This window comes from Urocampus carinirostris, chromosome 6 (assembly GCF_059441175.1).
Source record: "Urocampus carinirostris isolate Australia breed hairy pipefish chromosome 6, RoL_Ucar_1.0, whole genome shotgun sequence".
Classification (NCBI taxonomy): Eukaryota; Metazoa; Chordata; class Actinopteri; order Syngnathiformes; family Syngnathidae; genus Urocampus; species Urocampus carinirostris.
The window spans coordinates 39,321,582-39,342,420 of NC_142354.1; the positions used below are offsets into that span (position 1 = coordinate 39,321,582).

At 41.2% G+C, this 20,839-nt stretch overlaps 1 protein-coding gene across 1 annotated transcript in view; it reads left to right on the plus strand.

Annotated features, from left to right (window-relative positions):
• Nucleotides 1–19,672, plus strand: part of igfn1.4 (immunoglobulin like and fibronectin type III domain containing 1, tandem duplicate 4) — a 25,285-nt gene extending 5,613 nt beyond the window's left edge. The window contains 18 exon segments of the mRNA XM_088339113.1: nucleotides 477–576; nucleotides 2,207–2,285; nucleotides 2,367–2,559; nucleotides 3,389–3,502; nucleotides 4,445–4,613; nucleotides 5,615–5,887; nucleotides 5,964–6,149; nucleotides 10,030–10,068; nucleotides 12,593–12,729; nucleotides 13,884–14,025; nucleotides 14,102–14,395; nucleotides 15,959–16,261; nucleotides 17,382–17,561; nucleotides 17,642–17,770; nucleotides 17,851–17,930; nucleotides 18,006–18,198; nucleotides 18,950–19,246; nucleotides 19,329–19,672. Coding sequence (XP_088195239.1) covers nucleotides 477–576; nucleotides 2,207–2,285; nucleotides 2,367–2,559; nucleotides 3,389–3,502; nucleotides 4,445–4,613; nucleotides 5,615–5,887; nucleotides 5,964–6,149; nucleotides 10,030–10,068; nucleotides 12,593–12,729; nucleotides 13,884–14,025; nucleotides 14,102–14,395; nucleotides 15,959–16,261; nucleotides 17,382–17,561; nucleotides 17,642–17,770; nucleotides 17,851–17,930; nucleotides 18,006–18,198; nucleotides 18,950–19,246; nucleotides 19,329–19,672 — 3,252 coding nt within the window.
• Nucleotides 19,673–20,839: the final 1,167 nt, after the last annotated feature.

A 20,839-nucleotide genomic window follows, 5' to 3' on the forward strand; every position in this document is an offset into this window, starting at 1 on the left:
GTAACTTGATGTCAAGTTTTGGACATGTTTGATAATTAATTATCTTGCCACACTTGGGATTATGGTGGCTCACTGTTGTTTCAAGGGAACATTGATTAGCAGATAACCAGTCATTTACACAAACAAACACTAGCACTCTGCTTTTACTGGATTCTTAATGTAACCTAAAATGCATTTTTGGGGACTTTCCGGATAAAACTAGAATACTTGCAGAGAAAAAGGTATTGAGGTTTTTTATACATTAATTTCAATGCATGTAGGTCTAAAAACGGTACAGCCGATATGCTAACAGTCAACTATTGCGAATTAATACATTCTTAACTCAACCTACGACACATTCTTTGGGATGCAATGTCAATGCAGGAGGGCCAACATCGTTGAGTTCAATGTGTCCTAAAAAATGTGCTTTTATTTTGACAGGACACTCTTAAATGCTATGGGTCTCTCAGCTTATTTTTTGATTCTTAATCTTCCAGATGCCAAATGTAAAACCAGATCAAGCGGACACGTACAAGTGTTTTGCGACCAACGAATATGGACAAGCTACGGTCACAGTTGTTCTGAATGTTATTGAAGGTATGACTGTACTTCATTCAACCAGAAGTGTTAAATGCTTGATTAGGTTTTGCTTGACGATAAGTGTATTCTGTTTTTTTATATTGGACACATGAGAAGAGGATTTAATAGAAGGCCTGTGTTGCCCTCTTGAAATGACTCACAATGACTCACACTTTATTTTTTACAAGATCGGTTGCACCAGCATTTTTTTTACACTATCCCTTAAAGACCCAATGTGTAATATGTGACCACTAGATGGCACTGTGTTGTCTGGTGCAAGCAAGGGCCAGGACCACAGTTCCACAGTGCCATAGTGCCCACCCCACTGTGGGTTCCACTATGTAAAAGAAATACAAATTTCTCAAGCTATGATTTTTCTCCAACAATTAACATTAGTATGATAATTCAGGTATTTTTGCCTAATATCCAAATCAGTATCTTTATTTTACTGAATACCGTTTTTTTTTAACCACTAGAAGACATTTAGTGGCTCAGGAGGTAGAGCGCTCGTCTTGGGATCAAGAGATCGCAGTTCGAATCCCGGCTCCTCCGTGTTACATGTTGAGTGTCCTTGGGTAAGACACTGAACCCCTAATACCCCCAATGAGCAGGTTAGCGCCTTACATGGCTGCAAGGCCGCTGTTGGGAAATGTGAAGCACAATGTAAAGCGCATTGGGAAGTCTTGACTTGAAAAGCTCTATATAAATGCGGATCAGTTCATTTAATTTCATTTAATCTTACATACAGTCTCTGCAAACGAATACCGATACCAAAATGAAACATACATAGGCAAACCGAAAGTACTAATGATTGAATGTCAAATGGCAATGTGACTCAAATGGGACGGTTATTGGTAATCCTTTTTTTCATGATTCAAAATATCACAGGGTGCCACAAAATTTTGTTATTCTGTCTGTTATTGTACACTGTATTTTTTTTTTTTTTTTTTTTTTTTTTTTTTTAGTATTACATCATTGACACTATTGGCCAATAAAGTTATTATTATTTGATTTCCTGACCGGGTAGCACGGCGGCGCAGTGGTTAGCGCGTGTGCGGCACAGTTCAAAGATCTTGGGAACCTCCGGTGTGGGTTCAAATCCAGCTACCGGACTTCCTGTGCGGAGTTTGTATGTTCTCCCCGTGCTTGCGTGGGTTTCCTCCGGGCACTCGGGTTTCCTCCCACATTCCAAAGACATGCATTTCAGGTGGATTGGCCAGTCCAAATTGTCCCTAGATGTGAATGAGCGAGCGAGTTGTCTGTCCCTGTGTGCCCTGCGATTGGCTGGCAACCAGTTCAGGGTGTCCCCTGCCCACTGCCCGATGATTGCTGGGATGGGCTCCAGCACCCCCGCGGGCCTACTGAGGATAAGCGGTGCAGCTAATGAGATGAGATTTCCTAACCCTTTATGGAAGATCTGCTTTTGTAACCTAAGATATTTCCTGAAAACAAAGGGCTCAGAGGAAAGCCTTTTGACAGGTTGGACTTTCTGATCTGAAAGCTTCTCTACCTGGCCTCCTTACAGATTCAAAATCGATTCCTGTCCTTTCTCCTTATTTTGAGTGTCTACTAAAGTTTAAACCTATCACTGGATATACTCTTCCTTGTACTAAAAATATTTTAAGATGCACAACTTCATGTTTTTCAGTTGGCTACAAAAAGAAAAACGCCCAGCAAGAGGTTACACCCCCAATTAATGGCGGTTTCACGAAAATCCTAAGGAAAAGGTTTCCTTTCTTTCTAATTGAATCATGTTTCTTTGAGATCCCCCGTACCCAACCTACACAAACATGTATTTTTCTCCGTAGTAAAGTACCCCCGAAATCCGAACAAACAGAGAAGAAGGACGGCGAGTCGGATCCAAAGTTCTGGGAGCTGCTCCTCAGCGCCGATAAGAAAGACTACGAGAGAATTTGTGCGGAGTATGGAGTGACTGATTTCCGCTGCATGCTGAAGAAACTCAACCAGATGAAAAAGGAACGAGAAGAGGAACAAGCAGAGGTAAAGTAGACTATATTTCCTTATACAGTGGAACCTTGGTTCTCGACCATAATCCGTTCCAGAACCCTGTTTGAACACCGATTTGTTCAATCACCGAAATTGTTTTTCCCATAAAAAGTAATGTAAAATCGTTTTAATCCGTTCCAACACACTGAATGTTTACCATAAACGTAAACATGAAGCTAACCCAGGCTAATCGTACGTTCGCGTTAGCGTAATCTTTATTAGATTACGCTAACATGAACGTGTAAAAGTGAAAAAATCAGGTCCTTTACACGTCATTTAGCACCCGGGTCTCCACAAAAAGTGGTGTATGGTTAAAGGATAAAGAATAGAATTATGAATAGGATCTCTTACCTTTGTGGTGGTCTGCAGAAGCCATGCTCTATTCCTCGAAAGAAGGGAAACTCGCACACCTTCTTCATATTTTGCTATTATTTCTTTCTTAAATGCAATAGTTGTACGCACTACTTTTCTTTTTTCACCTGTAGCAACTTCGCTGCCTGCACCGACCTTCTTCGGAGGCATAATTAGGGGCTAAAACACTCCGTTCACCGATATTAAAAGCGAAAAGAAGCAAGTCCGCACGTGATAACAGTTCTTCACGAGGGGTGGGGGTTATCTACACCCGTACGCCGCTCAGCATCGCACCCTAGCATACCGGCGTTCGAACTCCGATTTTTTGAACGAAAAGCGAAGCAAGAATTTCTCGAAATTTTTGGTCGAGAACCTATTTGTTCAAACTGAGAGGCGTTCGAAAACCGAGGTTCCACTGTATTTCCTTTTACAAACCATTATTTTCTTAAATGTCATTCGATTTTCAATGCAGTTTGTCAAGAACATAGCCAACCTGAAACATATCCGGGTGAACGCCGATGGTACTGCATCCTTTGAGATTGACATGGACCTTATCGAACAGAGCAGCTCAATATACCTGTATAAGGTCAGGTGAAAACACGCCAATTCCATTAACATTCTTACAAAAGGTCACAGAGTAACCCGACTCATTCACAGTGTTTGCTGAAAGTTCAACGGAATTATTAGCCTACTTTAACATTTACCTTCTTTGATCAAATGTGGATCATACAGGGAATGCAGAATTATTAGGCAAGTTGTATTTTTGAGGATTAATTTTATTATTGAACAACAACCATGTTCTTAATGAACCCAAAAGTCTCATTAATATCAAAGCTGAATATTTTGGAAGTAGTCTTGACGTTTCAGCTTGTGTGTCTTGTTCAGTGGTGGTCGTTTTTCAGCCTTTCTTACCTTGGCCATGTCTCTGAGTATTGCACACCTTGTGCTTTTGGGCACTCCAGTGATGTTGCAGCTCTGAAATATGGCAAAACTGGTGGCAAGTGGCATCTTGGCAGTTGTACGCTTGACTTTTCTCAGTTCACGGGCAGTTATTTTGCGCCTTGGTTTTTCTACACGCTTCTTGCGACCCTGTTGACTATTTTGAATGTAACGCTTGATTGTTCGATGATCACGCTTCAGAAGCTTGGCAATTTTAAGAGTGCTGCATCCCTCGGCAAGATATCTCACTATTTTTGACTTTTCAGAGCCTGTCAAGTCCCTCTTCTGACCCATTTTGCCAAAGGAAAGGAAGTTGCCTAATAATTATGCACACCTGATATAGGGTGTTGATGTCATTAGACCACACCCCTTCTCATTACAGAGATGCACATCACCTGATATGCTTAATTGGTAGTAGGCTTTCGAGCCTATACAGCTCGGAGTAAGACAACATGCATAAAGAGGATGATGTGGTCAAAATACTCATTTGCCTAATAATTCTGCACTCCCTGTAGTGTGTCGACATTATTTTTAGATGATTTTGTTTTCTTACTCCTGAATATGTATTCTTGGCTCGTTTTTTTCAAAGGATGGCGAAATGATCCCTTACACAAAAGAACTGGGAGACACGATGAAGCACAGCCTGAGGAAAGTAGGGAGAAAGTATATATTCAGCATGAGGGATCTCAGACCAGAAGACGGCGGATTCTACCAGTTGGACGTAGAAAATGTCAACGTCTTTTCCACCGATTTTAAGAGTAGGTCAAAACAGAATTCAGTGGCTCAGGAGGTAGAGAGCTCGTCTTGGGATCAAGAGATCGCAGGTTCGATTCCCGGCTCCTCCGTGTTACATGTTGAAGTGTCCTTGGGTAAGACACTGAACCCCTAATACCCCCAATAAGCAGGTTAGCGCCTTACATGGCTGCATGGCCGCTATTGGGAAATGTGAAGCACACTGTAAAGCGCTTTGGGAAGTCTTGACTTGAAAAGCGCTATATAAATGCAGATCATTTAATTCCTTTTTATACTAAAAAAAAAAAAAGAAATAAAGGGAAAAAATAATTCAAAGTTCATCCAGAATGGACAGATGCATTACTTCATTGTGTGTAGTTTTTGCTTCTTTTGTACAAATGACCCCATTTGCTGGGTTTCAAAATGATGATTTCGTAAAATACAATATTAAACTAGTTAATAAATAAAGAAAGAAGTAAATCTGGGCAAATTACCAAAACTGTCAATCTTTTTAGATTATTTTGGGATGCATTTTTTTTTTTTCAGAATGCAGTGTTCTCATCTCATTAGCCGTACCGCTTATCCTCATTAGGGTCGCGGGGGGGCTGGAGCCCATCCCAGCCATCTCCGGGCAGTGGGCAGGAGACACCCTGAACTGGTTGCCAGCCAATCACAGGGCACACGGGGACAGACAACTCACTCGCTCATTCACACTTAGGGACAATTTTGGACCGGCCAATTCACCTGAAATGCATGTCTTTGGAACGTGGGAGGAAACCGGAGTGCCCGGATGAGACCCACGCAAGCACGGGGAGAACATACAAACTCCGCAGAGGAAGTCTGGAGCTGGATTTGAACCCACGCAGGAGGTTCCCATGACATGAACTGTGCCGCACATGCGCTAACCACTGCGCAGCCGTGCTGCCCGAATGCAGTGTTACTTTTACTTAAAGAGAACAGATGTTATGGTTTTTTTCTCTTCGGTAAGGTAATTCAGTGTTTTTCTCTTAAAATTACTTTATTGCAGTTCCCATGGTCGATTTCTTAGTGAAAATTCAGGAAGTGACAGCGAAAGAGAGAGAGGACGCCATATTTGAGTGTGTCCTTTCGGTCCCCCTTGCCAAGATTTCATGGTTCGGCAAGAATCTGCCCTTGGAACAAGGAGATAAATACGATATTGAGGTTTCTGAGGACAAGCTCATCCATAGGCTGGTGGTCAAAGACTGCATGGTGGTCGACAAAGGCATTTATTCCGCTTGTGCTGGGATAAAATCATGCAATGCCTGGCTTGTTGTTGAAGGTATGTTCTATCGTCTATATCCGAAATATAATTTTTGAAATCTCCAACATACCTAAGCATTTTCATATCTCTCCAGCCGATAAAGATCCAGATCAGGGCAAGAAGGCTGTAAGGAAGACAACAAGGGCCGGGGGCTCCGGTATCAACCTGCAGAAAGTGGCTCAAGAGCAACATGCAAAGTTGGAGAAACAAAAAGAGGAAATGAAAGAACAAATCAAGGCTGCAAAAGAAGTTGCACCTCCAGCTGAAACTCCTAAACCAGGTAAACAACAACATTGATATATTAAATTGCGGTTGTTTTTTTTATTTTATTTTTCTCGATTTTTGGGGTTATATTTATGTAACCGCGGTGTACCTGTCCCACCAAAGATCCACATTCACGCTGGACTGGATGATGAGGTTTTTATCACAGTTACTGCAAATGAATGAGTCACAACACGTGGTTAGCCTTCTCTGCTGGCTTTGATCTCTTTGATCATTGGCAGCTTGTTGTAGACTGCCCAAAACATATCAAAGATCTTTCTTTCTAGTTTACATAAATACATTTTAGAATATCAACCGTCACAATACATTTTTACATCCATTTTAACAAGATACTTTTAACGTTTACAATGAATTCAACATATTTTCTTTAGTCTGAATTTTAACCAACATCATCCTTTTTATATACATGAGAAAATAGAAATAATAACAATAATGAGTATAAAAACAGGTACAATTTACCTGCAAATGAATGAGTCACAACACAACATGTGGTAAGCTTCTCTGCTGGCTTTGATCTCTATACCAGCTCAGTAGCCTAGATGGTAGTGTGCCCGCTTTGAGACTGGGAGGTCGCTGGTTCGCGCCTCGGCCGAGCCATACCTAATTGGTAAAATGGCGGCGCCCTCTGTTGGCTGCGGCTGCATCGGCTCGCTACAACGGGTCAGGTGTATCGACATTTCGTTCTGTGTACACTGTTACAAAGAATGACAATACAAAGGAAATTATCATTATATTATTATTATTATTATTATTATAAAAGGGGAATTAGCATTTTAGCACAACATGCAACGTCCGGCAAAACTAACATAAAAGGCGACAGAAACAAAACGAAAATAAATCCAAACAGCTTGACAACATCAATCACATTACTGTGCATGTTGAGAGATTTGTCAGCTGTGGTTTTAATGTTTAAAATTAACTTTTTGCGGAGCACCAAAAGATCGTGTCTTTCCGTTGGCAGCTCGTTGTAGACTGCCGAAAACCCCGCCTTCTGGTCACATGTCAAAAGCCAAACCAAACCCTACCCCATACCAGCAGGTGGCACTGTTGGACTCATCATTGCAGGACACTTATACAAAAACTATACAACATATTTCAGCACGAATTTCAATAAAACAAGTTATTATTACACTCGTTACATTTATTTAATAACTTTGTTATTACAACAGAAAAGTCAACAGAATGATCTGCATCTACCTAATCAGACCCTTAAGCACGTACTAAGGATTAGTTTGTGTTATTTTATTGGTAAATGTAATTTAATCTCACAGAAATGTTATTGTTTGCAGTTTTTCAACCTCTTCCAAAACTTGCGGCCGTTGCCTGCTTATAGCACTCACTCCCTTGGCCACATCACTAGATTTCACAGCCTCCTTATTCTTTAGTATCATACTGATCGTAGATTTAGCCATGCTGTATTCCCTAGCAAGATCCGACACTCGCAAACCTCCTTCATATTTGGCTACTATTTCTTTCTTAAATGCAATAGTTGTACGCACTACTTTTCCTTTTTCACCTGTAGCAACTTTGCTGCTTGCACTGACTTTCTTCGGAGGCATAATTAGGGGCTAAAACACTTCGTACACCTATATTAAAAGCGAAAGCAAAACGAAGCACGTCCTCACGCGATAACAGTTGGTCACGAAAAGAGCGATCTACACCCATACGCCGCTCAGCATCGCACCCTAGCGTACGCACTCACGCATTACCGGCGTTCCAACTCCGATTTTTTTGACCGAACAGCGAAGCAAAAATTTCTCGAAATGTTTGGTCGGACTCCGATTTGTTCGAACTAAGAGGCGTTCGAAAACCGAGGTTCCACTGTATTCCAAAAGTGTGTATGTTCAATTCAATCCAATCAAAAACAAATAGAACCACAATCAGAGCATTGCTAGTCTACACAGAAAATATATTGGTATTGGTAAAATCTAAAAGTTTACTTTTGGTGACAAAAGTGCAGCACGTCTGTAACATTTTACATAATTCACAATACAGTAGAAGTTGAAGCAAATGATCCTGAAAGTATGTTTTGTATGACCCACAGGTACAAAACATCATCTGTCTCTCCCCTAATGCGCTGTAGCTGAATTATTTAGTTCCTCAATGCAGTATTTATTTGCGTTATATTGCTGTGCACTACTTGACATGATGTGTACAATGATGTTTGAACATCAGCTACTAATTTTGACACAATGTTGCCTCAGCTGATCGCCTAAGAAGTGACTTTATGTTTTCTATTCAATTTATTTACGACCAGGGTTGGGTAGGGTTACTTTAACTGGATTTATTTCAATTACTTTTGGATTACTCCAATACCAAATATGCTAATAAAAGACAAAAGAAACTAAATATGAATACAATTATGACTCACAACAGGTGGTAAGCTTTCTCTCCTGGCTTGGATCTCATTGATCTCAGGCAAAACTAACATAAAATGCGACAGAGACAAAATGAAAATAAATCCAAACAGCTTGCCAACATCATTTTTGCCGTTCCATGTATTCCGTTACTCCCCAAGCCTTCACAAAATTTAGTAATTGTATTCATATTTAGTTTCTCATCTCATCTCGTCTCATTAGCTGCGCCGCTTATCCTCAGTAGGGTCGCGGGGGTGCTGGAGCCCATCCCAGCAATCATCGGGCAGTGGGCAGGGGACACCCTGAACTGGTTGCCAGCCAATCGCAGGGCACACGGGGACAGACAACTCACTTGCTAATTTACACCTAGGGACAATTTGGACCGACCAATTCACCTGAAATGCATGTCTTTGGAATGTGGGAGGAAACCGGAGTGCCCGGAGGAAACCCACGTAAGCACAGGGACAACATACAAACTCCGCACAAGAAGTCCGGTAGCTGGATTTGAACCCACACAGGAGGTTCCCAAGACCTTAGAACTGTGCCCGCACGTGCGCTAACCACTGCGCTGCCGTGCTGCCCTATTTTGTTTCTTTTGTCCTTTATTAGCATATTTGGTATTGGAGTAATCCAAAAGTAATTGAAAGTAATCCAGTTAAAGTAACCCTATCCAACCCTGTTTACGACACATACATTTGTCAATGTCTGTATCCCTGCATTGAGTAATTGTTGAAATAGCAGATAATAAAAAAACAATGTTCGACAGAAAGTGATAAACAGTCAATGTGACATTGAAGGAGATATGCAATGGTAAGAGGTATGATTAATGTTTTATCTGAACGTTGAACATTTGCCTTTTTTGCTGTTCATCAAGTTTCAGTATGCTTGCACGATAATGTTCTTGACACAGCAACAACTTATATGAATGATTAACAGGAAAAGACAAATCGTCAGATGTGCCCTCAAATATTGCGGATGCAGATGCAAAAGACAGTGATAAGGGAATAACCTCATCTCATCTCATTAGCTGCACCGCTTATCCTCAGTAGGGTCGCGGGGGTGCTGGAGCCCATCCCAGCAATCATCAGGCAGAGGGCAGGGGACACCCGGAACTGGTTGCCAGCCAGTCGCAGGGCACACAGGGACAGACAACTCACTCACTCATTCACACCTAGGGACAATTTGGACCGGCCAATTCACCTGAAATGCATGTTTTTGGAATGCAAGCACGGGGAGAACATACAAACTCCGCACAGGAAGTCTGGAGCTGGATTTGAACCCACGCAGGAGGTTCCAATGACTTGAACTGTGCCGCACATGCGCTAACCACTGCGCCGCCGTGCTGCCCGTAAGGGAATAACATTCATATAAAATAAAATGTGTCAAGAAATATTGCGATTGAACTGTCATTGGCACTGTCTGCACTCATGGTACCAGAATTTAGTCAAAGCGAATACAAAATAAGCAAACCACTGTATGACTTACATTTCTGTTTTTGTTTGATTTTCTTTGCCCTCTCAGTTAAGGAAACACAAATAAATCCTGAGCCAGCTCTTCCAGGTGAGGAAATTGTTTTAATAAATTTGATGTTTTGATTGTCTCTTTCGGTTCATTTAGACTTAAGAAAAACATTTATTAGTAAAGCCTTTCATCACAAAAAGTCAGAATAAGCTGTAAATGATGCAATCCTTAAGGGGCTGATTTTAAGTCTTTCTATTGTAAAGATTTGTAACTTATTTTCGTATTTAAATATCAAAAGTAAAGTTTTGAATGAACAAAGTTATTTTATACGGCAAATGAAAGGCAACATATGTACCGTAAATTCCGGACTATAGAGCGCACCCGATTATAAGCCGCACCCACCACATTTTAAGAGAAAACCGATTTTGTACTTACACAAGCCGCAACTGTATACAAGCCGCATGCGCCCACGTTAAAAAATGTAACACAAACACAAAATCAACCCAAACCTGACTTTAAGTCCCGCGATTGAAACTGAATGTCCTTCATAAAAGTACACAGTCCAAAAATCCCTGCCGGCAAAATGAACGAAAAATGATACCGGTACTTAAGGTACGATGCAGACCTGCAGAGTCCAGGTCCCGTTGAAAGTAATCCAAGGAAAAAAAGTGTATATTTCCAAAGGTAAGGGTGGGAAAAATATATATCCACTATTGTCCGCTGCGTCCACAAACAAGTCTCACCGCACTTCCCGTCACCCCGCGTTTGTTTTGCCCCTTCTTTTTTATTCGCCCGTGCAAAACATATCAGAATAAGTGTCTGAAATAAATACATTACAAAAATATACAGTTGCAAATACATATTATACATGGTTACACATATTCACAAAGAAAGACGGTACACCGAGAGAGTTTTCAAAGCTTTAATAATAATAATATAACTTTCATCCCAAACGGTGCCTGTGACAGGGCAGTTAATGGTAGCAACACGCTAGCAACACGCTCGCAACACAGTAAACGGGTCTGTTAAAAAAACATACCGTACTTGCGAAAATCACGGTAAACCGTCCTCATCTTCCTCCTTAGAACTGAAGCCATCAAAGTCATCTTCCTCAGTGTCGGAAAGAAACTTTGTCATATAGACGACGTCCCACGCTCCCTTATTCCAAAACACGCTAGCAACACACTCGCTCCTTCTTTATCGGACTGCTCGATTGTTCTTAGCTTGAAAGCTGCGTCATGTGCCTTTCTTTTTGCATTTTGCATGATGAAGGTATGTTTACGCTAATTTAATTTATGCACACGCCAAGAAGTTGCAGTCTTCCTCGGTGCATATATTCCACCGGTCTAAATCTTACCTTTTGTACTCGAGCGCCGCTGGCGGCCGTTAGAAAAATTACATAAATTGCCCGCATCATTGAATAAGCCGCAGGGTTGAACGTTTGGGAAAAAAAGTAGCGGCTTATAGTCCGGAATTTACGGTAGTTATTTTTGTTTTATCCTGTTACAATATAATTATTAAATAGAGGAAAATAATCAGACAAATGCATTTTTCCTAGGTTAAGGAGCTATTTCTACTATTTTACAGAAAATAATGAATTCATAACTAAAGTATACCGACATATCTGCTGATGGGTAAAATTATTTTTTGAAGTGCGAACACACACTGAGTCACGAATCTCTTTGAGGCTGAGAGCTACTTTTTTGCTGTTTAGGCGAAGGACTAGAATAGAATAGAATAGAATAGAATAGAATAGAATAGAATATACCTTTGTTGTCATTGTTACAAAATGGGTTAACATATTGTGACAACGAAATTGGGCATGACACTCCAGTTTCACACATTCACAGTGAAGAAACCAAGAAGATAAGGAACAGAGAAGATAAGGTTATAAAACAAGGAGGATAAGGTTATAGTTATAATTTACACAATATTTACACAAAGAGATGTAGGATGTTACATAAAGTTGGTATCGTAAGGGTTTGTGCAATATGCATTTTGGTGCAAAAATAGTCAACATAGTGCAAAAAAAAATAGTCACCATTGTGCAAGGTGAGCAGTAAATATAGTGCAGTCAACATTGTGCAAGAAACATAGACATGAGTACCATTTTACGTTCGTATGAGGTAGTGTGTTTGCAGGAGTTTTCAGTTTTTTGTGCGGTGTGTGTTTAGGGTGGTAATGGCTCTGGGGAAGAAACTGTCTCTGAGTCTGTTTGTTTTTGTTTTGTATGACCTGTAGCGCTTGCCGGAAGGCAGCAGGTCAAAGAATTGGTGGCCGGGGTGAGAAAAGCCCTTGATGATGTTTTCTGCTCTGCTGAGGTAGCGAGAGCAGGCAATGTCCTCCAGACTGGGCAGAGAGCAACCGACGATTTTCTGGGCTGTTTTGATGACCCTCTGGACTACCATTTTGATAAACATTTCGTTCAACTTATTTTAATATTACATTATTACTAGGCTATTACCAGTTAAAGTACATGTGAGGTAGAAATCAAACTTGCTATAATATCGCAATGAGCCATCACATGATTTCTTTTTTTAGAACCTTTCTGTGGGTTACTCGGTGTTCTTAAGAGGGCTACCTGGTGCTCGCGGGCACCATGTTGGAGACCCCTGCATTACAGTATAATCCCCGTTGTTTTCAGAACCTGTGATCACCTGTGGACTGTCTGATATCTACTGTCAACGTGGAAAGTCAGCTGAACTAAAAGTCATGATGAACATCGACTGCAATGGCACCTGGTTTAAAGATGGCAAACCAGTAAATTATTTTTCCATTGTTTTTTTTGAGAGTGTGTGAGTAAATTATGAAAAAGCCAACACGCGCAAAAAAAGAAAGCATGATCGTTTCACTGACGAATTTAAACAAGAGTTTGATCCAAGACTTCAGAAATGCATTGCATCAAAGAATAAAATGTATAAAGGCCTAAAAGATACCTGTCATTTGACTTAATCCAGATCACGAGTCAATGCAGAAAGAAAAACAAAAAAATGAGCCGCTTCTTGTCTTGACAGACGGGTGAAGGCTTGGCGGGAATGGTCGCGGACAGGCGTAATCGTAGTGTTGTTGGCCGGGGCTGGAGAAGAAGGGCGTCGTAGTATTCGGAAAAGAGTTCAGGAGTCAGACGGGCAGGGCAGGTCGTAGGCAATTACAGAAACGGGTCGGCAGCGGAGATCAACCAGAAGAAAACAGGGAGCAGGCAAAGAGTCAGAGGTACGGGCTTACTGAGCAGATGGCAACAGGTAGCGTGAGTACAATCAGACAGCTTGATTCCGGAAGCTGGGGAGTTAAATGGACTGGGTGTGCCAATCAACTGTCCTGGCTGTTGGCGCCAAAACCTGAGCACAGGTGTTCCCAATCCAGGTGATTGTGACAGCTCATGGCCCGAAATATAGCTACCTTTTTCTGTACTTGTTTTTTTCAAATCAAATTTGTTTATCAATATATTAAATTTCATGCAATAAAATATCACTAAAGTAGCCCGATTGCATCGAGTTATTTTCAATGCAAATGATCACATTTAGTGCTTAAAAAAACAGATATTAATTTGCTCTTACTTTTAATTAAATTTATCTATTTATATATTTTGACTGTTTTTAAACCAAATGGATGAAAATGGTTCCTTTATAAACAAATACCTGATCAGACATAACTTTAACAGGTAAAGCAAACGAGAAAATATAGATTTGTTTATGTTATTTAATCTCCCCATGCATTTCTGAGGTATAGTATATGAAACTCTCTATTTCCGGAGACATAAAGAATTAAATACAAATTTCCCGGACCTGATGCAATTTTTTCAACCCAATTCAGCTCGTGACTGAAAAACTTAGCCCATTCCTGCATTTAGTGATACTTACAGATGAAGTCCAGCTTATTGCAAGTTGACTCTACCTCTCTTTGTAATTTACTAGATAAGAACTGGAGATGGAATCAAGATTAGCAAAGATTCCTCTACCCATGTGCTGAGTTTTCAAACCTGCCAGGACGATGACTCTGGCATGTACAGCTTTGTATCAGGTGATCGGAGTACGCAGGGAAAGGTCATCGTTGGAGGTAAGATTGACGTGAAAGCATCCCAGTACTTCTGCATAAGCACGATATTATGTTAATTACATGTTATGCCTTGCAGACGTCCCGGAATTCGACCCGGACGACCTTCATAAGTTCTGCAAGCCGGTGACAGTGAGAGTGGGGCAAAATGCCGCTTTCAAAATGCCCTTTGAGCCTCAGGAGGCTCTGATTGTTAACTGGTATAAAAACGGAGCGGAAGTCAAAGATGGAGGAGGAGTGAAAATTGTGAAGGAGCCCAATCACAGCCGGCTGCTTTTCAGAGACTGCCTGCAGACTGACGCGGGGGAAATTAAAATTCAGCTTCAAAATCCATTCGGGGCCGCCGGGGCTACCACTCAACTGTTGGTCCTTGGTAAGTCATAAGTCAAACTAAAGCTGGACAAACACTGCGATTGGAGAAGCTTGAAATCCGATTCCGAGCTGACGTCCTTTTCAATCCCAAAACAGCGCAATTCATTGGTGGACTTATAATTCATTGCAAAGTCCAATATTTAGTCTGGCTCGACAGTTTTAATGAAAGCCTTTGCCCATATTACATGCAGTGTTCCCTTTTTGTGCTTGCACATTCTCAGCGCACAAAAAAATCTAGCCAGCGCAAAAAAATGAAGGCTCAAAATTACTAATTGAGAAGCGAATTAAGTCAGTTACAGTGCATGAAGGTAAAAATACACGGGTTCTCCTGACGTTGTGTCCTAAATGCGGTATTTTGAAGTCAAGTCGAAGGAGAACAAAGTTGAGTAAAGTTAGTAGAGTTTGTCGAGAACCGGCTTCTTCGGCTCGGCTCACTAAAAGGAACCGGCTCTTTCGGGTCTTAAACGGCTCTTCAGGTTGTTTTTGTCTTCTTTAATCCCAACATGACCAAATATTATGTAAAACTATTGACAAAATGACTTAAAAGAAGGGGGGAATAGAACCAAAAAGAAAAAAATACCAAAATGAAAAAGTAGTGAAAAGCTAGGAATGTCACGGTCGCCTTGGTGACCAGTCTGCCCCGCCCTCTGGGCAACAGCTGAAAGCAGTTCCACTAATTGTGGGTCTGCTATTTAAGGCTGCATTGTGGGCTCTGCGGTTGCCGGTTCATTACTCATTATTCACAATCCCGGTCTGTTATGCCTTGTCCTGTTGAGTTCGTGCCGGAGGAACTCTGTATCTTTCTGTTTTGCCCCCGGAGTATTGGGCGACTTTTATTTTATTAAATAAAACTTATGGATCGTCAACGCATTTGAGTTCTCCCTTCATGCCTCCTGCCTCCGTTCTGGTCCGGTCCTCTTCATCCCCGCCACGTATCGTGACAAGGAAAAGAGAAAAGAAGAAGGAAAAATTTAGGAACCTATTAAAAAATGTGATTAAGTACAGTTCTGTATCTCGCAACCAACTAACTAAGCCCCCAAAAATGTTAATATTATGCGACAAAATATATCAGGAAATAAAAAGAAATGGATATCTTGTGAGAGAATTGTAAGAACAAACGACGTTTGTAGGCCGTACAACCTTTGCAATAGTACATGAGTCAATTCATTCAAAAGAGAAAAATAATTTTTCATCGTCTGGAAACTCAGCAAAATGTAACTTGATGTCAAATTTTGGATAATTAATTATCTTGCCACTCTTGGGATTATGGTTGCCCACTGTTGTTTCAAGCGTTGCTCACCGACTTTGTGTGAATGCTCAGACCCGTGGAAAATTAGAGGGAACATTGATTACATGATGTATTTTGCAACAGCAGACTATAATCCTCCTTTCAGGAAGGGTTCGTGTGTCATTGGGTTCACTTTTTTTTCAAAAGAATCTCTGGAGCTTTTGATATTGATGAAAGACCACACAGTAAAGAATAGCTCTTTGTTTTCTTGTGAGGAATAGCAACGGATTCTGTTAAACTTAGCACACTTTTTTCACATTTCATTTTTTTACACAGATCGCCCCGGTCCACCAGAGGGTCCCGTGGAGACCATTAAAACCACATCATCTCTCATTGAGATTAAATGGAAACCTCCCAAAGATGACGGCGGGTCCCCTGTCACCAACTACATCATTGAGCGCCATCAAGTGGACCACAGTCTATGGACCAAAGTAGGACATGTGTCTGGTGACAAGACTACCTTCAGAGACAGGAACGTGACCCACGGGAAGAAGTACTGCTATCGGATCTATGCAGAGAACTTGGAAGGCCTCAGCGACGCTCTTGAGACAGCAGAAAGTATTATGGCAGGCATCATGAGTGAGTAACTGTGAACAAGGTCCGTTTGTAGAACCCTAGGCCAGCCGATTTTCCCTAAAATGAATTGCCTGATTTAAGAAAAGCATTTTTCCCCCAATTTATCTACCATATTTATTGTTATTAACAACAATCCATGCATTTATTCACTGTGCCGCTTGTCTTCACTAGGGTAGCGGGGGGTGATAGAACCTAACCGAGCCATCTTCAGGCAGTGGGCTGGGGACACCCTGAAATGGTTTCCAGACAGTCGCAGGGCACACAGAGACAGACAACTGACACGCCCATTCACACCTAGGGGGAATTGGATCGGCAAATTAGCCTGACATGCATGTTCTCAGAATGTGGGAGAGAACCGAAGTGTTTGGAGGAAACTCACGCAGACATGAAGAAGCTGGCTTGGTGGATTTAAAGCCTGGACCTCCACACGTGGGGCTGCATGCTTAACCACCCAGCTGCTATGTGGGCCATATAACAAAAGTAGGACAAAAAAAGATCAACATTAACTATTTTGAATCAGGGTGGCATGATGGATGACTGGTTCGCATGTTTGTCACAGTTCAAGGGTCACAGGTTTAATTTCAGCTCCCAGCTTCCTTGTGCGGAGTTTGTAGGTTTTCCGGTGCCAGTGTTGGCACTACATAGAGTAAAAACAAAGTAAATAAATGACTGCCATAAAGTAAATTGAATAAAATGGCTTGTGCAGAATCTAATAATCTTTCAGCTGTTTGGGCAGTCTCCTTAAAGTCCTTGGTGATATAATAATGTCATATTCCCTATGCAGAGCCTCTTAAAACCCGTCAAAGTATTTCCTCTAATTTTAATATCAAGCAAAGGGGGCCAAAACTGTCAATAATATTGCATTTCTCCTCTGTATGACCATCTTCTGGCAAGTTATCCATCATTTTCAGTATCCTGTTTTAAAAAATATTGGACTGAGCAACCATTGAATCACGTTTACACGGCCAAACCATAGTGAGAAGAAACAGTCCGTCTCAGTCTAGGTATTTTTACAAGACTTTTCATCATAGACGGTTTTCCTAAATTTTTAAAGCACTCCTAATGTGAGTATCCTGGGCAGGTCATTACATTGACGTTTGTCTCCACTTACGTCTTGTTTCAGTTCTTTCTGGCCCACCCGGTGCCCCCAAAGTGGTTAGTACCTCAAAGACCTGTATCACTCTGACCTGGGAACCACCTGTGGACGATAGGGGAGTGGCCATCATCGGTTACCTACTGGAGAAACAAAAGAAGGGCAGTAATCAGTGGACCCCTTTGAATGCAGTAAATGAACCCATCGAAGGTGAGTCACAGACAAGCAACCGCTCGATCGGAAAGCAGACACGTTTGACGTTTATGTTGTTTTGGTCTTCTTTCCTCCAGACATCAGCTATGCGGTTAAAGACGTCACAGAGGGAGCAGAGTATGAGTTCAGGGTTCTTGCAATAAATGAATCTGGAGCCGGAGAGCCGAGCCCCCCATCAGCAATGGTGTGTGCAAAGAATCCAAACAGTAAGTTGTTTATCCTTTCTGGTAACAATGTAATAAGAGATAACCTAGGGGCCTGATGATGTTTCTTTCTTTCCATTCAGTGAAGCCTTACTTCAAAGACCCAGAAGACTTCATTGTTGTCAGAGCAGGAAATTCAGCACGTGTAAAAATTCTCTATGAGGTATTAAAACGCAAGATACTTCCTATTTTATTACACTGTTCTTGTCATCTGATATACCCATCCATCATAACCTAGGCTGAACCCCCACCGGAAATCACATGGCTCAAAGACGATGAACCATTACCTCCATGGATAAGAATCGTCAACTCTGAAGGAATGTCCCAGCTTGTTATTCCCTCATCCAAGCGCTCTGACTCAGCCATCTACACTATCATTGCCAAAAACATAGTTGGGCAGGCTTGTTTTGATGTTGAAGTTAGAGTTACAGGTAAGGATTGTTTCCCCCCAGATTTTAAATAAGGAGCAACAGGTTACGAGGAACCGATTGCCTTTATCAATTGATTAAACAATGTTCCAAAACAGCTATTTCTTATGATATGTGTAGGCAAAATGACTAGCATCTTATTGACTACAAGAATGTTGCTGTTCCTAGCTTCTGGCTCCCAGATAACAATTGATACTGATTCCACATTACAATACCATTAGTTAATATGATACACCCTTTGACAATAAATAGCTATTTTTTTAATTTCAGATTTGATTATAGAGTAAGATTGTCTGATAATGGGTTTATGTTTCTACAAAACAATCTGAAACATTCCAGAATAAAGAAAGTAAAGAGTTCCAAACATAGATCCCCCAACACGTATTTGGACTTCAGCTGTATTTGACCATTTCCAGGTTTTTTTAAAACATTTTTCATTTTTTTCCACAAGCATAAGCCCATTATCCACCGTACTTAGTCTGACACTAAACCTGAAATACAAGTAGAAATCTATTGGCCATTTAAAGTCACCCTGAATATATTTCATGACAATTTATTTAATGCAAACCACCCTGCCTGTAATTTCAGTTAACTAATTTTTGAACTGCCACTATTACGCAGCCATCACAATTGCCAATACCTAAAAAGCCCGGTATTGGCTTTGATACGATACCTGGTATCGGTAATTGACCATACGGAGTATACTGCATATAGTCACATTCACGAAAACATTGTTTACTTTTTCTGCACCCAGATGAACCCAAGAGTCCAGGGCCGGTGGAACTAGAGCAAACGGTCCATGGAAAAGTGGTGATAACTTGGGCTCCATCACCAGATGAGAAGCTTGATGACAGACTTTACTACATGGTCGCCCAAAGAGACTCCAACACCAGGGTCTGGAAAACTGTTGCAGACCGCCTATTCACCAACACACATACAGTCAACAACATCCTTCCCGGGCTTGAATATCATTTCCGGATCTTTGCCAAGAACGACATGGGGCTCTCGGATCCGTCGCAGTCACCAACTTGGGGGATGAATAGCAACAGAGGTTTGATACTAGAATTACACAGATTCTGTAACTGTGAATTCCTGTTATCCCTGATTTATTCTCAATTTTATCCACCATGCAGTTCCAATCACCCACAACAGAATCAACTCAACACCTGTCAGTTTTGAGAGACCTCCGTCCATCTTGGTCCCTCTGAAGCTTCACGCACCGCCTAAAGGTTATCAGGTCTACATGACGTGTGCTGTGCGAGGGTTCCCGACACCATCTGTCTCCTGGTTCCTCAATGACCAGTGTATCAACTCTGACAGCAACTACTACATCACCAACTCCTTCGGCGTATGCTGCATGTATATTCTAAGAGTGAGGCCAAAGGACAGTGGGGAATACAAAGTTGTAGCAGTCAACTCCTTTGGGATGGCAGAATGTTCCACCAAACTCATTGTTCGAGGTTTGTTGCAACTCTAAATATATGATAACAGTCAAACACTTTTAATGACTGTTTCTGACTCTCTCCTAATCACTGTCTCTTCCTCTCTCCACAGAATAAATAAGCTGGAGGCATATTCCTGGAATAAAAAGAGGTGGTAATAGTGTAAAGTAGAAACATACATTGTAGTTTTAATGTAATTGTCCATCTATTTATTTAAATTGTTACGAATGAATAACAAATGCTCTACAAAATATGACTTCAATAAAAAATCGAATTGCTCTCATGTTTGTCTGTTTTCATCCACATAAATGCTGCTGAGTGAATTTCTAAACAAGATTATCACGTTCTTTTTTACCTTGTTTTACTGCAAGACCACGATTCATGTGCACTTGAATCTGACGTTATAACTCACGTAATTATAACGATGATAATAACTATACTCACTTATTTCATTTACCAACAGTTATTCTCAGAAGAATCATTAAGTTGCTCAAGGCCATACAAGCAGAATATGGACAGTGGACATGGGTCCCCCTTTACTGGTCTCCAGTCACTCACAGTTAATAATAATAATAATTATCATAATAATAATACTTAAAGCATCTTGGTTAGGTATGTCAAAAGTCCAGCCGGGGGCCCGTTACAGACCATGAACAAAACTTTTACCGGCCTGCTGCCTTTGTCATGAAATTAACTCCGTGTCCTGCCCGTAATGTTGACCGCAGTATATAATAAATCTCTATCCCTTTGGCTACCCTGCACTTGCATTCTGTGATAATTTTAGCTCACCCAGTTTCCAACATGGCTACTGTAGAAAGCAAAGCTCGGTAGCGTACCAGCTCGGTAGCCTAGATGGTAGGGCGCCTGCTCCGAGACTGGGAGGTAGCTGGTTAAAGCCTCGGCCGAGTCATACCTAAGACTTACAACATTGGTACTCATTGTCGCCCTGCTTGGTGCTAATGGTTAGAATTGGGGGGTTTGGTCACCTAATGACTCCCAACACAGCAGTTGGGTCTAAAATGGCGGCGCCCTATTTGGCTGCGGCTGCATCGGCTCGCTACAGTTTAACTGTACGGGTCGGGTGTATCGACTTTTCGTTCTGTGTGCATGGTTACAAAGAATGACAATAAAAGTAAATTTTATTCTATACTTCAAAGAAAGTAAAGTTGCCTGTGAAAAGGTGAAGCAAGTGGAAGCCGTTT